This window comes from Spermophilus citellus (assembly GCF_964194105.1).
Source record: "Spermophilus citellus genome assembly, chromosome: 17".
In the NCBI taxonomy this organism is placed as follows: Eukaryota; Metazoa; Chordata; class Mammalia; order Rodentia; family Sciuridae; genus Spermophilus; species Spermophilus citellus.
The window spans coordinates 62983733-63009343 of NC_138199.1; the positions used below are offsets into that span (position 1 = coordinate 62983733).

The following is a 25611-nucleotide window of genomic DNA, read 5'->3' on the forward strand; positions in this document are numbered from 1 at the left end:
AGTATTATGATTTAGATATGAGATGTACCACAAAAGCTCATGTGTGAGATACTTCAAGAAAGTTTGGAGGTGAAATGATTGGTTTATGAAAGCTTTATTAAGTGCCTGAATCCACTTGAGAGGATGAACTGAGTGGTAAGTATAGGTGGGGGATGGGGAGGCTGGAGGAAGTAGGATACTTCTGGTCTCTGAATTCCTACCAGCATTGAGGTATATATTTTTGTCCTTGCTAAGCAGAAAGAGTGCTTTCACTCACTTATCTTTCTTTCTCCCTCTCCCTCTCCCTCCTGGTGGCCATGTTTTGGGCTGATTTCCTCAACCATGCTCTTCTACCATGAAGTTCTGCCTCACCTCCAGCCCAGAACTATGAACTCAACCAACTAGTGGTTTACCCTCTGAAACCATGAGCCCAAAATAAACCTTTCCTCCTCTAATAGCTATTGTCAGGTCTTTTGGTCATAGCAGTACAAAAGCTAACTAAAACAGAAATTGGTACCAGGAGTAGGATCTTGATGTGACTAACCTGGTTCAGAAACCTTTGGAGCTGGCTGGGAAGGAAGGGATATTTTGAAAAGTTTAGAGATACAAATTAAAAAAGCTTTAGAATGTTGTAAGTAGAGCTTAATGGGCAATGCTGGTGGGAATTCAGAGACCAGATGTCAATAAGATTGTGGACAATAAAAAACACTGGGCTTATGAGGTTTCAGAGAAGGACTGTATTGGAAATTAGACTGGAGGCCATTTATATATGCTCTGGAAAGAAGTTGTCTATGTTTTACCCATGTCCTGAGACTTTGTGTGAGGCTGAATTTAAAGGTGATGGACTAATTAATCTGACAGAGGAGATTTCAAGGCACCACAGCCTTCAGGAGGTAGCATGGATATTACCAACAGCTTTTGGCCAAGTTTACTGTAATAATCAGTAATAGAAAAACAAAGCAGAAGATTTGAAAAACTTGTAGTTTGGCTAGGAAACTGCAAGAAAAACTCAGGTTAAAGACTTGAGGTTGTTGAAGGGATTATACCACTAAAAATACTCTGCTAAGTACTTGATCCCAAAACAAAAACAATAGGAAAGATGGCTTGAGGGCAACTTGGGATCAAGGATGTAAAAGTAAAATTTCCTTTGAAAAGAGACCATGGGGTTATCCTGCTTGCACATGGGAAGGGGGTTATAGGGTATTGCTTCATCATACTCAGCTAGGCTTGGCTGTTGTTCAAGATGGTGGCAACCTTGGCATCAACTGTGTAGTACTGGTTCTGCAGGAATGTAGGATGCTGAAATTAGGGGGGGTCATAGAGGCTTCTACCAAGATTTCAAAGGAAGACCTTGGAGACCAGGCAAAGTGCAATAGGGTCAGAGTCCCTGTGGGCTGCCCCAGAGAAGGTGATGCATAAAGAAGTGAAAAGGCAGCCAAAGCTGCAGTGGAGAGACCCCTGATGTTAAAAGATGCCAGTACCATGGGACATCTGCCAAGAAAATCTGCAGAAATTGAGCAGAAACAAGCTGAGAGAAAGAGGCCATGTGGGCTGCAACCAGCAAGGCCATAGGGGCAGAGCTATAGAAGTTCTTTGGAGAGAACATCACAATGTGTCTCAGATGCTGTACTTGAAGTACAGAACTTGTTTGCCCAACTGGATTTAGTCTTGTTTTGGTCTCATCTCTTCTTTCTGTGCCACTGTTTCTTCCTTGTGAAATGGAAATGTTCACTCTGTGCTTTTATATATTGGATATATGGTAACTTACTTTGGATTTTTACAGAGGCTTACATTTAGAGTTTGCCTTGACTCTCAGAGGAGACTTTGGACTTGAATTTTTGGGCAATGCTGGAACTGTTAAAACTGTGAGGACTCTTAGAAATGGACTAGGAGGAGAAGGGGAGAAGGGGGGGGGGGGAGGAGGAGGTATTTTGCATTTTGAAATGGGCATGAGCTTTTGGGGGACAAGATCAAATTTTAAGGTTTAGGTATGAGGTATCCTCCCAAAACTCATATGTGAGACAATACAGAAAGTTTAGAGATGAAATGAGTGGGTTATGAGAGCCTTACTTTAATCAGTGCATTAATCCACTTTGAATGGATTAACTGATGGTAATTGGAGGCAGGTAGGGTGTGGCTGGAAGAAGTAGTTCCCTAAGGGCATGGCTTTGGGGTATGTATTTTGTGCCTACTGAGCAGAACAGGAGCCCCTTTCCACCACTCTGCCTCCTTCCCCGTGGCCATGGCCTAAACTGCTTTCTTCTTCCACACTCTGCTGCCTGGACATTCTGTCTCACCTTGGGCCAAGAGCAGTGGACTTGACTGTGAACTGAGACCTCTGAAATCATGAGCCCCAAATAAAGTATTCTCCTTCAAAGTGTTCTTGTCAGGTTTCTTTGGTCATAGTGACAAAAAAAAAAATAATTAAAACAGATACAGTAGAAAACTACATATTTTTCACTGAGAGGTAGTCTTCCTCTCTGACTTTATGTGTAGGTATTTTCCATATATTGATGTTTAATTTTTATAGACTAAATTTTTGTCTGCATGTAGACTACACACGCTTTGGGTTTTTGCAGCTTTTATTCACATGACTCAAACTTATGTTTGCATTTTCTGATGCTTCAGTCAATGCAATGACCTTGAATTGCATCAGATCTCACCATAAGGGATGGTTGAATAAATATGACTTATCTATAAAATGGAATATAATATTCAGAGGTTAGTATGATATTTTTTAAAAATAGCATTTTATTTTGTATTCTTCATTTTTTTCTACATATGACCTCTTTCTCTACGGAATTGCCCTCACTCTGGTATTAAGGGCTTAGGACTTGTCTTCATCACTGTATCCTGACACATATCAGATAGGCATTAAAATTGATTGAACATACAGGTGAATGGAATTAACTACATCACCCAAATCTGTGAACAGCATCAATGAAACAAAAAATACACAAAATTCCTAAATGGGAATTGTCACCCAAAGAATTTTCCTTCTGATATTTTGGGTGAGTTATTTGTTTTCACTCTTTCTGTAACTCAGTGGTTCTGGACCAATAAATCTGATTTAGTCAACCTTTCAATAAATATTTATTTAGTAGATATTCAGTGCCCAAGACTGTTTTAGATACATTTATCTAGTAAAAGGGCCAGGAATACTCTATAGTTTCATTTTTTAAATACAAGTGAACTACATAAGACAGATTTATTTGGTTTATGCAAAAAAATAAAATGGGAGTGCAAAATTACATCATTGTTCTCATAACATTAGGAAAACTGGATTTCTCTTTGTTGGGGCAGAGGAGGTAGGAGCGCTAGGAATCAAAGCAGGACCTCATGCTAAAGTCTTTTTTCTCTCTCTTTCTTTCTTTCTTTCTTTCTTTCTTTCTTCTAATCAGTTACACATGACAGTAGAAAGCTCTTTGATTCATTGTACACAAATGAAACAGAAATTTTTACTTCTCTGGTTGTACATGAAGTAGAATCACATCATTTGTGCAATCATACTTGTACCTAGGGTAATGTGCCCATCTCATTTCACTGTCTTTCCTACCCCTTTGCCCCCTTCTGCTTATCCTAGGCCCCCCCATATGGATTAGCATCCACTTGAAAGAAAAAAATATTTGACCCCGGTTTCTTGAGATTGGGTTATTTCACTTAGGAAGATATTCTCCAACTCCATTCATTTACCTGCAAATGCCATGATTTTATTCTCTTTTAATACTATTATTTTCCATTGTGTATATGTACTACAGTTTCTTTATCCATTCATCTATTGAAAGGTATCTATGTTACTTCCAAAGTTTAACAATTATGAAGTGAGCTGCTATAAACATTGAAGTGGCTGTGTTACTATAGTGTACTTTTTTAAAAGTCTTTTGGGTATAGACCCAAGAGTGGGATAGATGGGTCAAATGTTGGTTCCATTCAGAGTTTTCTAAGGAATCTCCATATTGCTTTCCAGAGTGGTTGCACCAGTTTGCAGTCCCACCAACAATGTATGAGTGTGCCTTTCTCCCCCACATTCCCGTCCACATTTATTGTTGTTTGTATTCTTGATAACTTGCCATTCTGAATAGAGTGAGATGAAATCTTAAGAGTAGTTTTGATTTGCATTTCTCTAATTGCTAGAGATGTTGAACATTTTTTCATATATTTGTTGATCAGTTGTATTTTTAAAATATTTTTTAGTTCTAGTTGAATGCAATATCTTTATTTTGTTTATTTATTTTTATGTGGTGCTAAGGATTGAACCCAGTGCCTCACATGTGCGAGGCAGGCATTCTGCCACTGAGCCACAGCCCCAGCCCAATCAGTTGTGTATTTTTAAGAGCAAATTTTTATGACATGCCCATCAGATAGAGCACTAATCTCCAGGATATATAATGAACTCAAAAAACTTAACACCAAAAACATAAACAACCCAATCGATAAATGGGCTAAGGAGCTGAACAGACACTTCTCAAAAGAAGAAATAAAGTCTTTCCGAATTATAATATTTTGCAGTTAATTAGTAAAATATGACCCATAGGTCATTACACCTCACATCAATTCAAAGTTTCTTAAAACTTTCTACCACTAATCAGGACTACTATCCTAATTTTTATGTTTTATTCCAGTTTCCAAAATATTTATAAGTATAATTCTAATTCATTTTTCATTGTTTCTCTATTTAGTTAAAATGGTTTTATATTTAATCTGTCAAGCATATATATATCTCTATCAAAGCCTGTGTTCAACATGAGATAGCTTGTGTTGTCACCCTTGATATAAATAACTCCAGCGAAATCTACAAAAGCTGATGTTTTAGTTCATCACTAGTAAATGCATAATTATTTATAAACTATTTGAAATAGCAAAAATAGTGAACCTCATTATTACCTTCTCAGATCTTTAAAAGTGTAATGTTCCAGTGTTTGGAACCACTGGATATGCTCATGGTTTATCTGGAGAAAGGGGGTATGTTCCTGGGAAACATATTAGGAGAAGACCACACAGAGACAAGTAAATCTTAGCCAACTCCAGCTTGGAACCTAATGATAAAAACTTCTGCTTGAATACAAAAAAAAAAAAAACCCACAAAAGACAAGAAATTGAATAACACACATTTCACATGCAGACAAGTCCTCTGGGAAAGAGTTTCCATTCTCTGACTTTCAGTATTTTGACCCTAGCATCTGTGAGAACTCCAAGCTTCTAGCTAAGAATTACAAAGCCAGATAGATGAATTACCATATCTTTTTACCATGCAAAAGTATATTTCAGTCAGATTTCACTGAAATAACAATATTTAAATATATTCTAATGAGAAAAATTCCAGAAATTAGGATAAGCACACATCTGTTTAAAAGAAACACACGCACCTACATACATAACAAAATATATACCTCTATGCCATCTCTGCATTAGAATTTATAAAATATGCAACGGAATTCATAAAAATATCATTGGGGAAGGTACAGCTTTGTATTTGGTGGCAAAAATATTTAGGAACCCAAGATACGAAACGAATTTTTAATTATACTGAATAATTTTAGCCACATACTGAAATGATAATATAGCTTGAATGTCTGAATTAGCTTTAAAATTATCTAGCCCCTGTGTTTCACCCAACCGGCCTTCTTAGCACATATTCCTTAGAAGAGGAAACTTAAGGCAAAAGTTTATGTGCTAACACTTTATTAAGGGAATACATAACAGGAAAGGAAGAGTGAGGCAGAACAAATATCAGGGAAGACATTACATAGCTGTCAGAGGTAATTATTTGGTCCTGCTAGAGGTCTTCGAAGAGACTTATGTCCTGAACTATGGAAGAGGGGAGTCAGAAGGGGATTTAACTGCTGGCTTCCTTCTCATATTGGTCAGATAGCCATAGCAGGCATTATCTCCCCTACTTTTCCTCTTGCACAAACCGGTAGGCCTATTACATCTCACATCTCAGTGGCCACAGGGAAATACAGGAAAAGAGACTATACAGCATGAACATGAAGTAAAGGACATGGAGCAAAGCGGCATTTATTGACTTTTGTCCATGGTAACACAAAGGACTAGGAGTAGCTACTGTAACCAACCCATCAGATTGGAGCAGGAGTTTTAATGACACATACCCAAATCAGACATAGTTCAAACCATTGTTAAGGTAATTTTGTCTAGATAGCAACCAGGTAAATATATTTAGAACACTGTCTTAGTCTGCTCAGGCTTCTATAACAAAATACTTTATTGGGTAATTTATAAGTAACAGAAATTCACTGTGCATAATTAGTATTTTCAACAAGGTATTAGCAGGTTTGGTATCTGGTCTTTGCTCATTTCTCATTGGATGGTACCATCTATGTGTTCTTACAAGGCAGTAGAGGTGAGCAAGCTCCCTTATTTCTGTTTTATAAGGGCACTGTGTTAATCAGTATTCTTAGTATAACAAAATACCTGAGATAATCAGCTTAAAAAGAGGAAAGGTTTATCTTGGATTAGAGTTTTGGAGTTTTAAGTCCATAGTCACTTGGTCACATTGCTTCTGGGCCTAGGGTAAGAAACCTGTCAGAGTATACAGCTCAGGTATAACAGCCAGGAAATATAGAGACCAGCATCCCACAGTCCCCTTCAAGGGCACACCCGCAGTGACCCAAGACTCCCACTAGGCCCACCCCCTAAGGGTCTACTGCCTTCCAATAGAACCAAGCAGAAGATCATGCCTTTAACTTATGAAACTTTGGGAGAACATTCCAATCTAATTCCATTTATGAGAGCAGAGTGCTCATGATCTTATTGCCTCCCAAAGACCCTATCTCTTAATACTGTTACAGTGGGATTAAGTTTCAGCACATAAATTTTGAAGGGACACAAATATTCAGACAATAGCAAGTACCAAACCTAACCCTTTGCCTGCAGAGACCTAATAGTACAATATTTTGATGTCAGTTCTTATATGAGAATCGCTGCTTTGGTGATTCTTTTTAAAAAATATATTTTTTATTTTTTAGTTTTAGGTGGACACAATATCTTTATTTTTATGTGGTGCTAAGAATTGAACCCAATGCCTCACACATGCTAGGTGAGCGCACTACCACTTGAGCCACATCTCTAGCCCCGTGATTCTTGATTCTGTCCTAAGAAGAGAGATATAAATCCAATCATTCAAGAAAATAGTCAGCCAGGATCAGTGGTGCATGCCTGAAATCCCAGTGGCTTGAGAGGCTGAGACAGGAGGATTGCAAGTTCAAAGACAGCCTCAGCAAAATCGAGGTCCTAAGTAACTCAGTGAGACCCTGTCTCTAAAGAAAATACAAAATAGGGCTAGAGATGTGGCTCAATGGTCCAAGTTCAATCCCTGGTACCCACCCCTCAAAAAAAGAAGGTAATCAGTTACAGTCTCTCAAAAAATTAGAAAGGGTTAATAACAAACATTGAGTCCCCGCTGCTCCATCTAGTCCTGAAACCCATAATGCATGGTCATCATCTTTCTCCTCTACCTGTTTTCAGAACAAAGTATGACCTATAATGGAAGATCATTTCATAATGATAAGTGGATCATTTCATCAAGAGTAAATAGCAAACCTAAATGTGTATATACCTATTAACAGAGCTTCAAAATGAAGGAAATCTGCAGACATAGAAATTTCAGCTTTTATTTCTCTATATTTGATTGTAGATATAGAAAATCAATTAGTAAGTACAAGATATGCTGTTAATCCTATGGAGATCCTCTGTAGGCTAATTTTTCTACTTTTTCTTTTGCCAACTTAACATAATTGCCATTTGTAGGAAAGTATGATAACAAATACATATTTGTTCTTTGTCCCTGGTTCCTGACACATAGTTTCTAAATCCCTTGAAAATTTCAGACTGATAGGAACATATTAGTGGATCCCTAAGAAGCTTCAGCATGGGGACTGGTCATTAGAAAAACAAAGAAATGATTCCAGGGTTGAACTTTCAGCCCCATCCCCAGACTGCCAGGAAGGAGAAGCTAAAGATTGAGTTAATCACCAATGATGAGTTATTTAATCAATCATACCTAGGTAATGAAACCTCCATTTCAAAAAACATTAATTGATTGGGTTCATTTAGTCTCAGGATCAATATGCAAAAAAGTTCAATTGTATTTCCAGGTACTAACAACAAAAAAAAATAGAAATTTAAATAAAAGTACTATTTATAATAGCACTAAAACATGAAATAATTAGAGATGAGTTTAACAACAACAAAAATATATGGCCTATAGAATGAAAACTGCAAAAGAAACTGAGAAAAATTAATAAAGGTATATGGAAAAGTATGCCATGTTCAAGGACCATATTACTCTATATTGTTAAACGGTCAATTCCTTTCCAAATTAATCTATTCCAGAGATAAGTATAAACTATAGCAGGCAAGCCAAGATTGTCCAGCCACCAGTTTCTTTGTCTCCTGGAAGCTAAAAATGTTTTTTTTTTCATTTTTAAATGATTGTATTTTAAATTATTATGTGAATACCACCTGTGTAATAGTCTGGATGTTACCTCTAAACCCATGAAGCCCCAAATACGTAGTATCTGGCTCCCCAAGAAATTGTTTTCAAATTCCTCATCTGTACATCAGTGCAATCCCAGTGTGCTTTTTAGTAGTAATTGACAACCTAATATTGTTCTTTATATGGAATTAGAGTAGCCAAAACAAATTTTGAAAAAGAACAAAGTTGGAGGCTTTATACCACCTGATTTGAAGGGTGAATATAAAACCATAGTACCGTAGTTACTGTTTATTTATTATTATTAGTGTCAAGATAGAAAAAGGAATAGAATACAGTCTAAAAACAGACCCACCCACCTACAGTCAACTCATTATTGAAAGTCATCAAGAAATTTCAAAGACAAAAGTAAATTCTTTTTAACAAATATTATAAAATATTTTTATATCCACATGCAATAGAAAAGTCTTACCTTTGCCTCCTCTCATATACAAAAACTAATTTCACATGGATCATAGACCTAAACTTAAAAGCAAAAACTATCAAACTTCATAAACTATGTGTCTAACGTAAGCCTAAATGACCTTTGGTTGGGCAAAAAGTAGTTGGAAGCATGGTGGCACATGCCTGTAATCCCAGTGTCTCAGGAGGCTGAGACAGGAGGAAGGCGAGTTCAAAGCCAGCCTCAGCAGAAGGGAGGCACTAAGCAACTTAGTGAGACCCTGTCTCTAAATAAAATACAAAATAAGGCTGGGGATGTGGCTTAGTGGTTGAGTGTCCCTGAGTTCAATCCCAGTACCTGCCCTACCCCCACAAAAAAAGTAAAAGTAGTGCTGGGGATACAACTCAGTGATAGAGCCATTGCCTAGCATGTTTGAAGCCACACACACACACACACACACAAAAAAAAAAAAAAAAAAAAACAGAAAAGAAAAGGAAAAATATTGCTCATTTAAAAAAGAAATCATAAATGAAGAGAAAATATTTTATTAAAACATTCACCTCAGAAAGCAGTTTGATCCAGAATACCTGAAGAACCCTTACAACTTAATAAAAGGATGTATATTTTGATTTTTAATAAACTAAGAAAAGATTTGAACAGATATTTCACAAATGAACACAGGTAAATGGCATATAAGCACAAGAAGAGACAGATGCTCAGTATCCATAGTCATTTGGAAAATGCAAATTAAAACAATAGTTGGATATCACTATATACCTAAGAAAATGTCTAAGTCACAATACCAAGATTTAGCAAAGATGTGGGAGCAATTAGAATTTTCATGCACTGCTGATATGTATTATAAAAGGGTAATAGCCACTTTGAAAAACTATTTGGCAGCTAAATGAAGTTAAACAAAAACCTACCATTTGACCTGGCCAAGCTGTTCCTAGGTATCTACAAAAGAGAAATTATATGTCCATGCAAAGATCAGTACTTCGTATATTCAAAGCAGTTTTGTTCATAATACCTGTTGTCTTAGTCCATTTGTTCTCTAACAAAAACTGGGTAACTTATAAACAAAAATTTCTCACAGTTCTTTAGGCTGTGAAGTCCTCAATCAAGGCATATTCCATATCTGGTGAAGACTAACGTCCTCTCTCATGATAGTACTACCTGCTATGTCCTCACATGATGGAGGTGGCAAGGAAGCTTTTTCAGAGTGTTTTTATAAAGGCACTAATCCCAGTCACAATCAAATTATCTCCCAAAGGCCCCACTTAGTAACATCACCTTGGGGGTTAGGATTTCAATATATGTATTTTAGGGGGACACAAATGTTCAGATGATAGCATCTGAAAACTTGAAAGAGCCTGAAGAGCCATCACCTAGCAAATGGATAAGCAGATTGTGATATATTCATTTTTAAAAATGAATGAAACTGGAATCTATCATGCTAAGTGAAATAAACCAATCCCCCCCAAAACAAAGGCTGAATATTCTCTCTGATATGTAGATACTAATACACAATAGGGGTGCGGGGAAGGAAGTATAGAAGATCATTCGATTAGACAAAGGAAAATGAAGAGAAGGAAGGGGGAATGGGAAAGACATTAGAATGAATAGGACATAACTTTCCTATCTTCATATATGAATACACAACCAGTGAAACTCCACATCATGTATAACTGCAAGAATGGGATCCTAATTAGAATTAAGTTGTCTCTGCATTAAAAAATGATAAAATCATAGAATTTGGAGGGAAATGGATGGCATTAGAGCAGATTATGCTAAGTGAAGCCAGCCAATCCCTAAAAAACAAATGCCAAATGTCTTCTTTTATATAAGGAGAGTAACTAAGAACAGAGTAAGGACAAAGAGCATGAGAAGAAGATTAACATTAAACAGGGATGAGAGGTGGGAGGGAAAGCGAGAGGGAAGGGAAATTGCATGGAAATGGAAGGAGACCCTCATGGTTATACAAAATTACATAAAAGAGGAAGTGAGGGGAAAGGGGAAAATAATACAAGGGGGAGAAATGAATTACAGTAGAGGGGGTAGAGTGAGAAGAGGGGAGGGGAGGGGAGGGGAGGAGGGATAGTAGAGGATAGGAAAGGCAGCAGAATACAACAGACACTAGTATGGCAATATATGTAAATCAATGGAAGTGTAACTTATGTGATTCTGCAATCTGTATACGGGGTAAAAATGGGAGTTCATAACCCACTTGAATCAAAATGTGAAATATGATATGTCAAGAACTATGTAATGTTTTGAACAACCAACAATAAAAAAAAGAATTAAGTTGTACTCCATGTATGTAAAATATGACAAAATGCACTCTACTATCAATGTAGAACAAATAAAAAGAATAAACTACTGATATGTAGTTCAAGGATAATGTCAAAAACATTTTGCTAAGTGAAAGAAGCTAGAAACAAAAAACTACTTATTATATGATTGCATGAAATTCTCAAAAAAAAATCTATAGCAATAGTAAATTATTAGCTATTAATATCTGGCATTGGTGGTGAGGAGTGACTACAAAGGGTCACTTTTGGGGATGATGGAAAGTTGGTGGTAATATAATTGGGTACATTTGTCAAAGCTTTATTTTTCACTTGGTAAATTTTGTGGCATGTTAATTATACCTTAATAAATAAAACACATACATAGCATAGTATCAGGATATAAAATCAACAGCATTTCTTTATATCAGTGACAAATCCCCAGAAAGGGAAATGAGGAAAATTTCATTCTCAATAGCCTCAAAAAAAATAAAATAAAATAAAATACTTGGGAATCAACTTAATGAAAGAGGTGAAAGATCTATATAATGAAAATTATAGAAAACTAAAGAAAGAAACCAAAGAAGACCTTAGAAGATGGAAAGATCTACCTTGCTCTTGGATAGGCAGAATTAATATTATCAAAATGACCATACTTCCAAAAGCACTATATAGATTTAATGAAATTCTGATCAAAATTCCAATGATATTCCTCATAGAATTAGAAAAAGCAATCATGAAATTCATCTGGAAAAATAAGAGACCCAGAATAGCTAAAGCAATCCTTAGCAGGAAGAGTGAAGCAGGTGGTATCACTATACCAGACCTTAAACTATACTACAGAGCAATAGTAAAAAAAAAAAAAAAAAACAGCATGGTATTGGCACCAAAACAGACTGGAGACCAATGGTACAGAATAGAGGACACAGAGACTAACCCACAAAACTACAATTATCTTATATTAGACAAAGGTGCCAAGAACGTGCATTGGAGAAAAGGTAATCTGTTCAACAAATGGTGCTGGGAAAACTGGAAATCCATATGCAACAAAATGAAATTAAACCCCTATCTCTCAGCATGCACAAAACTCAATTCAAAATGGATCAAGGACTTAGGAATACAACCAGAGACCCTGTGTCTAATAGAATAAAAAATAGGCCCTAATCTCCATCATGTGGGATTAGGCCCCCAACTTCCTTAATAAGACTCCTGTGGCACAAGAATTAAAATCATGAATTAATAAATGGGATGGACTCAAACTAAAAAGCTTCTTCTCAGCAAAAGAAACAATCTGAGAGGTGAATAGAGAGCCTGCATCTTGGGAGCAAATCTTACCCCTCACACATCAGATAGAGCACTAATCACTAGGGTATATAAAGAACTCAAAAAGCTAAACACTAAAAAATCAAATAACCCAATAAATAAATGGGCCAAGGACCTGAACAGACACTTCTCAGAAGATGATGTATAATCAATCAACAAATACATGAAAAAATGTTCATCATCACTAGCAATTAGAGAAATGCAAATCAAAACCACTCTAAGATTTCATCTCACTCCAGTCAGAATGGCAGCTCTTACGCATACAAACAACAATAAGTGTTGGCGAGGATGTGGGGGAAAGGTAGACTCATACACTGCTGGTGGGACTGAAAATTGGTGCAGCCAATATGGAAAGCAGTATGAAGATTTCTTGGAAAAATGGAAGGGAACCACTATTTGACCCAGCTATCCCTCTCCTTGGTCTATACCCAAAGGACTTAAAAACAACATACTACAGGGACACAGCTACATCAATGTTTATAGCAGCACAATTCACAACAGCTAAATTGTGGAACCAGCCTAGATGCCCTTCAACAGATGAATGGATTAAAAATGTGTCATATATACACAATGGAATATTACTCAGCAATAAAAGAGAATAAAATCATAGCATTTGAAGGTAAATGGATGGAGTTAATGAAGAGAAGATAATGCTAAGCGAAGTTAGCCAACCCCAATAAACCAAATGCCGAATGTTTTCTCTGATGTAAGGAGGCTGATTCATAGTGGGATAGGGAGCGGGAGCATGGGAAGAATAGATGAACTCTAGATATAGAGGGATTAGAGGGGAAGGGAGGAGGGGGCATGGGGTAATTAATGATGGTGGAATGTGTGATGATCATTATTATCCAAAGTATAGGTATGAAGATACGAATTGGTGGAAATATCCCATGTATACAACCAGAGATATGAAAAATTGTACTCTAAATATATAATGAGAATTGTAATGCATTCTGCTGTCATATATAAATTAAAAGAATTATTAATTCTTTTAATTTATACATGTTAATAAAATGATAAGTCATTTGGATATTAAAAAAAACACATATATACCATATAGCATAGCAGGTTTATGACACCCCCCCAATTGAAAACAGCACTCAAGTGAATATTTGTACATGAATGTTCACAACTGTAGTATTTACAATAGCCAAAAGGTGGAAACATCCGTCCATGGATGAATAAATATACAAATTGTGATATTTACACACACACACACACACACACACACACACAATATGGTATATCTCTCAGAAATAAACAGGAATGAAGTGATACAATTTTGATGAACCTCAAAAACATTCCACTAAATTTTAAAAGCCTCCTTTATTCTCTATTTCTGTGTTCAATGCCACTTAATGGAGACATAAACATGGTCAGGTCTCTTCTACCTTTCTGTCATCCACCTTCCCCTTCACAAACTTATTGAGATTGTCCACACCTTTTCTCAGATTCATCCCTGGCATTACGATTTTTGCCTCTACTACTCTATTCAGAATTTTTTTAAATATTTACTTTTTAGTTGTAGTTGGACACAATACCTTTATTTCACTTATTTATTTTTATGTGGTGCTGAGGATCGAACCCAGGGTCTCGCACATGCCAGGCGAGTGCTCTACCGCTGAGCCACAACCCCAGCCCAAGAATATTTTTGACCAGATCATCTCCCTGTGGATAAAGACTATAACAGTTTTTAATACTTATTATATTTGATCTTTCTTGACACATGAGATCTTGTCTCTCATTTTTTGTTTTTAAATAGTCTCTCCCCTTACTTTCCCACACACTCCTGGTGGTTTGCCTTCTCTCTGACTGTTCCTTCTCAGACTCCTTTGCAGAAGTTGGGTTTCATTTATAGGACATCCTCTCTTCTCACTCTACAATCATTTTTGAGTCATGGTCTCACTAAGTTGCTGAGGCTGGCTTCCAACTTGCAATCCTCCTGCCTCAGCTTCCTGAATTGCTAGGATTACAGGTATGTGCCACCATGCACAGCAACAGACTTTTTAAGATACTGTGGTCAACTCTTAAGGCTATGCTAACAACTTCATAATCTGACTAATTCTATTCTCCTGAGATTCAATTTAATAATCTAGCTTCCTGCTGCACATCTTTCTTTGAATTCCCATAGACATTTTAAATACTGTGTACTTCTTGAACTAAAAATTATCTTTCCTAGAATCCCGGTTCTATTCTTTATTCCTTAACTGTATGGTACCATCAACCAGCCAGTTGCCCCAACCAGAAAATAGAATTATTGACTGTTTTCTACCTCATTCTTCCCATCTAATCCAATTATCAAGTCCATTTGATGCTGCATCTTAGATATCTCCCAAAGCCATTCATTCCTTTTCCCTTTCCTGGTAGAGGCTCATGTTTCTTATTTGGTTACCATAAAAGCTAACTTGACTCTCTGCTTCAACCAGATAATACTCTGATACAGGAAGTCCTTGAATTTGAATAGTAAAAAAAATTATTCATACACACAGACATATATACATACTTTTTTTTTCTTTTAGCTTCTAACTGAAATGACAACTCTCTATTTTGAATATAGGTAGCAAACCAAAGAAATATTAACAGACCTGTGACTTTGTCACCAATAAAAATTTCAAATATTTTCATGCTAATTGTTGTGGATATAACAAAACACTTTTATTTATCACCATCTTGAATTATAGTACTAATTATACTAATTAGATATTATAGCTTAAAGTTAATAAGGAAGCTCACAAATTGCTCTAGCACAAGTTTATTTTCTTATCTTGGTTACTGTATTTCACATCATTGGTTTCCCCCTGTAATCTTTTGTACTTTATTTCATGCTTTTCATAATTTTATTCTAGAAAAATTCATCTTAGATAATCACCGAGATTGCCATAGGTGGTCTGTGACATAAAAAGTCAAAAAAAAAAAAAAAACCCAAACACCTTTTTCTAATTTTGTCTACTGACTGGAATCAAATTAATTTTTTTTAAATGAAACTTTAATCATGTCCCTCAAAACCCTTTAATCATGTTCACAAGTTGTCCTTAGGATAAATAGGATAAAATCTAGTCCCTTTAATATGGTTTACAAGTTAGTCTGTCTGTTCTGTTTTTTCGCCATTGCTCTTCCCCAGTGGTGTGCTCTGGCCAGCTAGTAGTAGAGAGGTCCAATTGTTAAAGTTCCTATAATTTATTGAACCAGTTTTTGAATCATAAATAGTTTGAAATCAGTCACCAAATAGGCTTTATATACCACGGGGCTCAACAAACACTACAAATAAGAGGTTTTTGTTACTGATTTTGGACTTCAGAAAACCAGTTATTAAACTTTTAGCAGCATACTACTGGCTTCACCCCCAAAGTCTACTGTAAGTTCCAGCTTTATTGAACTTATTTCTTTTAAATAATTTTGCTATCTCTTGCCAGTATGCCCTTTTATATGTTTTTCTCTTACTCACTTTATAAACTGTTCCAAATTGTCAAAACTGCTGACCAAATATAGGTGAATGTGAAATTGTCATTTGCAATGACTAAGAGTTGGATAAGTATTATTACAAGAAGTATTATTCTTGCCATCCTAGAGATTGAACCCAGAGGTGCTTTACCACAGAGCTACATCCCCAACCCTGTTTATTTTTTATTTTAGTTACTGAGGCTGGTCTTGAACTCATGATCATCCTGACTTAGCCTCCCAAGTAGCTGGAATTAAAGGTGTACACCATCACACCTGGCTACATTTGTTGAAGTCCTTGAGCATTATTGAAAATGATGTTTCCCTAATACAAATAAAAGTCTTTATTACATCTTAAAATTCTGAAAGAGTGTCATACTATACTCCTAGAAGACATTAAACATTTTGCCAGTACTGAATCCATCCTTCCGGTCATAAATTTTGTCTCTAAATATGTCTTATTATTGTATTCTTTTCCTTCCTCCCTCCCTCCCTCCCTAACCTCCCTTTTCCTCCTTTCTCTTCCCTTCCTCCTTTCCCTCCTCCTCTCTCTCTCTCTCTCTCTTTCTCTGATTTTGTCCCTTTTATTAAAGTGGGAAGTTTTTTTACTTAAATAATTGCCAGGTAACATAACATTTATATCCTTGGTAGAAATATTTTCAGTGTAAATGCTAGAAGAAATGCATTGAAGAATGAGTCCGTTTATTTTTTTATGCTCATATATTTTGTTAATGTTTGTAGTAATCTCTAAAACTGCCAGATTGTCCAAGTGTCCACTATATCTCTATGATTTTTGTAGATGGCAGTAAAGCTTTAGTTTGCATGCTCTCACTTGTTTTATCCTTTTTATTGTGTAGGTATTATAGAGCTGGTGCTAAAAGGTTGTTGTTGTTGTTTTTTTTAATCATTTAAATTTGAAGGAAAAAACCCTGAAAGTCTAGTTTCTACTCTCCAAGAAAATCATACCATCTAGTGCAGGGGACAAAGTATATCTACAAAATAGTTAAATAACAATATAAGGTAGTAAATTATTAAGACCACAAATAAATTATTACCTGGCCACTTACTAGTTATGTAACAGCAAGATGCCTAATCTTGCCAAGCATCCATTAGTACCACAAAAATAAAATAAGAAAATGAAAGTTATAAAGTACTGACTGAATATGAATTTATTATAATTACTAATATTATTAATGCTTATGATGTAGTAGGAGAAAAAGGAACTTTGTTTAATAAACATCTGAGCTTTTTCTGGGTGTTATTTCTTTCCTGCTTATTCAAAACTTTGGGTGTTAGGCCTCTGAGTTACTTTTCAGTCCCTAATTTGTTCACATTTGTTCTTCCTGTTTTTCCTTTTGAAAGAATTTTTGGAAAGATTTTTTGCGTTTCAGAAACTGTTTTCCTTTCATTCTTGAATTTGCCACCACCTACTGTATCCTTGGTTTCTTGTACTCTAAGTCAAGCCAAAATATAGGAATATAATTTTCCCCACTTTAATTTTGTTAGCTGTCTCCCCCAATGAGCACAGTTTGTCTATTTTTAAGGTTTATACAACTAATCACTAAGTGAGAGAGAGAGGATAATAAATATAGGAACTTAGCTTCTAAAATCCATAGGTTTCCAAAGGTATTCTGTGATATTTCTAATTTCCTTTTTCAGGAAACATGTGTCCTATTCTCTCATGTCATCTTTTAAATTTTTTTTTAGTTTACATCGGTCTCTTCTTCCATCCTTTTATGTTTTGTGTCAACAAAGGTAGACTTAACTTTCTTAAAAAGGAATTTAGATTTTCCTTTGTAATTCTTATTCTTCTTTTGTGACTGCAAAACCCAGAACTCCACTTAAATTAACAACAAGAAAAACTTCACTGAAAAGGATTATGGAAACTACCTTATGAGTTTAGATCTTTTCTTTGGCAATAGGTACATGTGTAATGTAAAAAGAGAAAATGAACTAACTATAAAAACTCCTGGGATGCCATCTTTTATTCTTTTATAATTATTTCTATTTTTTGTAATCTAGATTTTAATGTTTTTAATTCTTTCATTTCCAAAGTTGATGAAAATGTTACTATTCATGTATAATTATTGCTAAGATTAGATAAAGTTCTAGAAGACCTTTCAGTTATTTATTAATTAAAGTCATTATTCTTTAATAGCTATTCAGAAATGATATATTAAGGATTAGAGATGCAGGAAGGAGCTAAACAAGAATGGCCAGTATTGCTTCCTTATTAGGGAATATTTTTTCTGCTTTAATAGATTCTACTTAGATAGTGTTTATTTTATTCTAATTCTTTGTTATACTTAAAGGGCCAGGAAGTAAACCTAAGTGGGGGAATGAATGGAATAACAAGAACATAGAAATCTTTTGAGGGCCTCTGTAACTCTCCAGAAATCTCTGAAATTTATATATTTATTCCCTTTTCATGAAATTCTAAAAAATTTAACACTGATAGGTCCTAGTTCTAGGTTCTTTAGCACTGTTGTATGAATTTACTTTGTTTAAATAGAGTTGTTAACTATATGTGAGAGATGGTTGTGTTGTGGTTTTAATTATTTAAACTTCATGATCGAATTGTAATGATCATCAGTAACTTTAAAATAATGTTACTAATATTCTCATTATCTAATCATAAATTGTAATAATCATTAACATATTAATCTCTACTCTCTGTTTTTGTAATTCATTTTACTCTTTTCCAGCTACTTTGACAAGCTATTCTGAAAACATGGAACGCACAAAATATGTGGGAGAAAGCAGTAAAGAATTAGGATCTGGAGGAAACCTAAAACCTTGGCAGACTCAAAAATCCAGCATGGACTCCTGTCTATATCGAGTAGATGAAAACATGACTGCTTCTACGTATAGTCTGAATAAGATCCCAGAGAGAAATTTGGAAACAGTTTTATCTCAGTCAGTGCAGTCTATTCCTTTGTATCTTATGCCACGGCCAAATTCAGTAGCAGGTAAGATGTTTTGTTTTGTTTTTGTTTTTAAATAACCATTTCACTGGAGTACATATAGAAGTGAAAATAAATTCTCTTCCAAAAACATTTAAATTTTCTATTAATCTTCATTAAACCATTCTTTATGCTTTGGTAATATAGGTACATGTGTATATTTTTTTGAACTTGGGGTAGATTCATCTTTCTCAAGTGATTGCTTAGTTCTGCTCCTGTAATATGCAAAAACACACATTATATCAGAAACAGCTTATCAAGTAATTCATCAAACTAATAAATTCTTTTTCTTACATCAGAATGAAAGAATTTTAGTTTGAGATTTTAGTTTTTGTTTGTTTTGTTTTGGTACTGGGGATTGAACCCAGGGTGTTTAACCACTGATCCATATCCCCAGCCCGTTTTATTTTGAGACAGGATCTTGCTCAATTGCTCAGGGCCTCTATAAATTGCCTGGGCTGGCTTTGAACTTGCAATCATCCTGCCTCAGCCTCTCAAAGTGCTGGAAGGCGTTGTGATTACAGGCATGCCCCACGTGCCCATCTCAGTTAAGTTTTTGCATATCCACAGGAATAGTGATTGAACCAGGTAATAGGTATTAAGGTATGAATTTTAGGGGAAATTATATGATAAATTCTAATTGACATCCATTGTTATTTGTAGCATGCTCAACTATAATGTAATAAATCCTATATAATTTAGCAATTTATAAAGTACTATAGTGCCACAGTCTGGCTGGGCACAATTCAGGAGCCACTTGTCAAAAGAAACGAACTTTATTTTTAGAACCACACACTGCCAAACCACACAGCAACTCAGGAAACACCCTCAGAGCCCAACTGCCACCACCGGCTTCCCACAAGCCTCTCAACCTCCCCCACTCCTCCTGCTCTTGAGGCCAATTGGCTGGGTCGCGTGGGCGGAGCCAAAAAAAGTCCCCCAATGAGCAGCTCTGTGGTCTGAAAGGGCGGGAAAACAGCCCAGTGAGCATCACCACAGAGGAGCCAATCAGTTGGCAGCTAGAAGTTGCTGGGGCAGCTGTGAGCCAATCATCAGCTGGCAGCTGGAAGTTTGCTGGCATCTGGAAGTTTGCTGGCAGCTGGAAGTTAGCTGTGGCTCTCAACACTCTAGAAATACAGAGGAGGAAGCAATACACAGGGAAGTGAAATAGGAATAGAACACATCACAGGAAAGAACAATTAAGAGTTTACCCAGAAGACAAACAGGAAAGAGAAAGGAATTATAAAGAAGTTAAAGGATTTGGCACATTTTAAAATTTCTGCACAACTAGAAACTGGAGTACAAGAAGATGACCTTGAAAGTCATACCAAATACCTTATATACTCTGATGATAAGAACTGGCATTTTTATCTTACTGATAGTAGAGAATACTTGAAAGGGTTTAGGAGTAGCTGTATTGCCAAATTTGCAGATTAGAAAAATGACTGTAAATATCCATCTATATAGACTAAATTGAAGAAGGAAAGCCTGAAGTTAGGAATAATAGTGAAAATCTTCTTCTGTATTGGAAAATTACAAGTAATGAATTACCTGATTGAAGGCTATGTTAATATGAGTAGAGAAAATAGCTTGAGAGAGTTTTTTATCTTAAAATGTAACATTTATTAGTTATTTTTTTAAATACAGAGAGGTCAAAGAAGAAGACAAAGCAAAAAAAAAAAAAAATGAGCCTTAGTCTCTTTGCCCAGTGCTAGCCTTACATATTTTAGGAATTAAAGGTTTATATGTATTATAATTTTTATCTGATTTATATACTATATACTTCCAAAAATATGAAAGAAAAGGGAATAGCCACTCTTCTCTACCTCCTACCTCTCCACAAGAGTTAATATTTCTTATTCTTTAATATATATATATATGTGTGTGTGTGTTTATCTATAATGATATAGCTACATTTGGTTTTAATATATGTAAGAGATGTGAGGTCAGAAAATCAACAGGATTTATATAAGAGAAATTAAAACATATAGTCTAAAAAATATATACATAAATGAACATATCAGCTTTGTTTATAATAGCCTAAAACTGCAAACATCCCAAATGTTCATCAACAGGTGAGTGAGTATACAAATTGCAGTGTGTATGTACATTAGAATACTACTCAGCAATAAAAGGAAAAAGAACTATTAGTACTGCATTAACACATACAAATCTCAATTATGCTGGGTGAAAGAAGGCATCTTTTAAAAAATAGATACTGTGTTTATATAAAATCATAAAAAGTACAAACTAATCTATAGTCCTCTCTTCTGTTACAACCACCTGCATGTACAGGTATCACCTAGCCATCTTCATGTTGGCCTGTGAAAATTGGTGTTCAGGGAACTGGCATGAGTGTTGATCCTCTGGCTATCTCTGATTGCTAAGAGTTATAAACTGCCTTTCATCTCGGACTCAAAAATCTCATGTCTTCTTCCAGTGCCCCAGGTTTTTTAGTTTACAAGTAAGATGATATACGAGATCTTTCACAGTTCTTGACAATGAGATGCCACTCTACCAGACCCACAAAACTAAAAGAAATAATATTAACAGGGATATGGTGCAATTGAAACTGTGATGCATCAATAATGGGAGTATGTTAATAAATTGGTACTACCACTTTGAAAAGCTGTTTGGCAGGATCTGTTAAAGATATAACTGTATTATATTTTACCTAAAACCTAGCAATTCCACTCACATAGAATGCCCATGAAAAATAAGTATGTTCAACAGAAGACAACTGTAAGAATGTTTGTAATTATAATGCATTCTGCTGTCATTTATAACAAATTAAGGTAAAAATAATAATACATCTGGAGAGGATAAAAACAAAAAAAAAAGAATATTTTTTTTATTCAAAATAACCCAAAAATCTAAAATCCACCCAAATATCTATCAATAGTAGGGTTGATGAATAAATTGTGTATAGCAGTGAAAAAGAATGTATTGCTGTTAATAGACAACATTGAATATGAGAATTCAGATTTGAAAGAATATAAACTATATGAAATATTTACATTTATATAAAAATTAAGAAAAACAGTCACTACTATGATAATAGAGTCAAAGTAGCAGTTACCTTTGGTAGGACTATTGACTAAGGAAGCTTTTTATATCTTGATCCAAATTGTGGTCATGTGGTATGTACATATATAAAAATTAATTGAGTACACTTTATGTATATAAATCCTACTGCAACTTTAAAAACAGATAAAAATATATTTTGCCTCTTGTCTTTGTGGAAGGATTTTTTTTTCTTGTCTTTGGTATAAAAATAAGTTATAGGAAACAAAACCTTTATCTGAAATACCTACTTTTAATGTTGCTTAAAGACAACCTAATTGTAAAAATTGGATAGTTTACTTAAGGTGTTCCATTTTACTGAGAGTATAAACCAAAGATCAGTATCCAAACCAGCCAAAAATTATTACTGCCACCAGAAATGATCATATTGCCACCTTAATTCAGTGGTAGCCTAGCTCAAATCCTAAAGCAGTCTCTTTTTTAGATGGAGTTTTAAAATTTTTTTAATAAGCATATTGAGCCATATTTTAATATTATAAAATTCAACCAAGTACACAATTCAATAATGTTTAGTTAATTTACCAAATTGTGTAATCCTCATACAAATCAATTTTAGAACATTTTTATCATGCCAATAAGATCCATTATGTCTATTTAATATTAATCCCATTCTCACCTCCAGTCCCAGGTAGCTAATAATCTATTTTCTGACTTTATAGATTTATATTTTCTAGACTTTTTAATTTAAATGGAGTCATACACTATGATTTCTGTCTGGTTTCTTTCACTTGCTGCTTTTAAGGTTAATCTGTGACAAAGAATGTATCAGTAGTTTGTTGCTCTTTATTTCAAGAGTCTTTCAAACATATGTGTCTGCCACATTTTACCTATCCATTTACCAATTGAGAGACATTTAAGTTATTTCCAATTTGGGGCAATTATGAATAGTGCTGTTACAAATATTTGCATTAAGTCTGGATAGACATATTTTCATTTCCCTTAGATAAACACCTAGGAGTGGAATTGTTGTATGATATGGCAAATTTATTTTTAACTTTTTTTTAAAAATTGCCAAACTGTTTTTCAAAGTGATTATACAGTTCTGCATTTCTTTCAGCAATGTACAAGTTTTCCTGTTTGTTTCTCCATATTTCTTTCCCCACTTGTTATTGTTTTATTTTTAGTATTGTTTGTAGTTATTCTGATAGGTGTGAAATGCTGTTTAATTGTGATTTCAATTTGTATTTTGCTAATGCTTAATAATGTTGACCTATTTTGTGTATATATTAGCTATATACACATCTTCCTTAATGAAATTTCTGTTCAAATCTTTTTGTACATTTTCATTTTTGATTCTTACTGAGTTTTAAGAATGTGTTATATATTCTGGATACAATTTGTATCAGACATGTGTTTGCAAATATTTTCTCCCAATCTATTGCTTATCTTTTCATATTTTATTGGTATATTTTGAGTCACTAAAATTTCGAATTTTGGTGAGGTATATTTATCAAAATTTTTTATGGACCATGCTTTTGGTATATTTTTTCCTTCTGATTTTAGTAGAAAGTACACTACTTACTTTGTGTATTATAAAACAATGATTTCTTTGTTATTGAAGTTTTTTACAGTACTAGGGATTGGACCCAGTTCTATCACTGGTATCACTGAGCTGCATCCCCAGTCCTTTTTTTTTTTTTTTTTTTTTTTTTTAGTTGTAGATGACACAATACCTTTTTTGTTTATTTCTTTACGTGGTGCTGGGGATCGAACCCAGTGCCTCACGCATGCTAGCAAGCACTCTACCACAAGCCACAACCCCGGCCCCTCCCCAGTCCTTTTTATTTTTTATTTTGAGACAGGGTCTTGCTGAGTTGTAGAGGCTGGCCTTGAATTTGTGATTCTTCTGCCTCAGACTCCTAAGAAGCTGAGATTACAGGGTACACACCACCATGCCTAGCGAATTTTTTTAATTCAAGTAGTAGAAAATATTTCTTTCCTGTGCACCTTAAATGAATTAATTCTTCTTTTTTTCCTTCTCCTTCCTCTCCCCCACATTAAAAATGAAAATGATCGTAGTATCCAAAATTGTTTTGCTTGTAGACCTTGGTTGTTGATGATTTTTCATCCCATTATATTTAGTTTTTCTAGCCAGCAGAGGTTCTTAAGAAAAATTGATAATACTTTTTTTAAAGAAAAGATAAAATGTAATATCAGAGACAAGTTAAATCCATCCTGGAACATAGGATTTCGTATTGTTGGAATAGTACATAAATTGATAGCTTTGAACAAGATACTTCATCTTAGGGGCTGGGGTTGTAGCTCAGTGGTAGAGCACTTGCCTAGCATGTGTGAGGCACTGGGTTTGATTCTCAGCACCACATATAAATAAATAAAATAAAGGTCTGCCAACAACTAATAAAAATATTTTTTAAAAAATGATACTTCATCAGAGGAGTATCTCCTGTCAGTGTTGAACAAAGTACAAACTGATTTACTCTTTCCTACAGGCAAGTAATAATATAGGTCAGGGAATAGTTTGTATTGGGTAGTTTTCTGTATCCAAAAATCATGGCTTCAGTTTGCTCACAAAAGACATTCAGGTAAGCTAAAACCAAAATAAGTCATTTATTTTTAAAATTAATAGATTATAGGTTTTAAATATTTTCAGAATGTAGAGAAATAAAATTACTTTCACAGAGAATTAGCTTGTACAAAGTAGATAATGTAGCTGATAAAACTATAACCTCTAAATGCTTAAATGATTAGATATCTAAATTATTTCTTAAAATAAATATTCTTAGCTCAAGACAGTCCTGTCATTTATTTTAGCTCTACATATACATATTTTCCTTTACTAATTGTACATAAAAGTGGTTCCCCAATCTCAAATCTCCTTGTTGAACAGAAATAACTAAGGATTTCAAATATGAAATGAGCTTGAAATAGGAAAAAATTTTCTATATTCATACATAATAAACTGTTCTAAACGTATAAACAAGTAAAGGGTGGGGGTATGGGGAGTAATGAAGTTAGTAACAAAAACCTTGATCAAATCCAACTTTTAGCTATATATATTGTTAAACTCCTCACTCCCCTTTTTTAAGATCCGTAGAGGCAAGAGAAAGGGCAAGTACTGAGGACTGAATTAGAGAATATTATAATTCTATGCTTTTATAATTATATCAAAATGAATCCTAATATTATGTTTAACTAAAAAGAACCAATAAAAAATCACAACCAAAAATAAATAAGTAAATTTGTAATTTTTCCTTCTTTTTTTAAACTTAAGCTTAATATGAGTAATATGAGTATTTCAGAGACCAAATAATATTGAAGAATGCTGTAAAAACATGCCATTTGATTATTTTTAAAATCCTTAGGGAATAATTTTTCAACAGTCCTTCCATGTTACAGACTTAGAAGAGAATCATCTTCTTTTGCCTGAGTTTCTTGACATCTTTATAGGACCACATCTTCTGGCATGAATAGACAATAGTCAAGGAATAATTAAAAGTCATTTCGGGGGGGATAGTAGGGGATAGGTAAGGTAGCAGAATACAACAATTACTAATAGGGCATTATGTAAAATTGTAGGTGTGTAACTGACGTGATTCTGCAATCTGCATTTGGGGTAAAATTGGGGGTTCATAACCCACTTCAATCTAATGTATGAAGTATGATATGTCAAGAGCTTTGTAA

General features: G+C 34.7%; 1 protein-coding gene across 1 annotated transcript in view; it reads left to right on the forward strand.

The window, feature by feature from the left end:
• TANC2 (tetratricopeptide repeat, ankyrin repeat and coiled-coil containing 2) overlaps positions 1-25611 on the forward strand; it is a 477945-nt gene that overhangs the window by 286291 nt on the left and 166043 nt on the right. The window contains exon 10 of the mRNA XM_081272685.1: positions 18628-18891. Coding sequence (XP_081128811.1) covers positions 18628-18891 — 264 coding nt within the window. The remainder of the gene's footprint in view (positions 1-18627; positions 18892-25611) is intronic.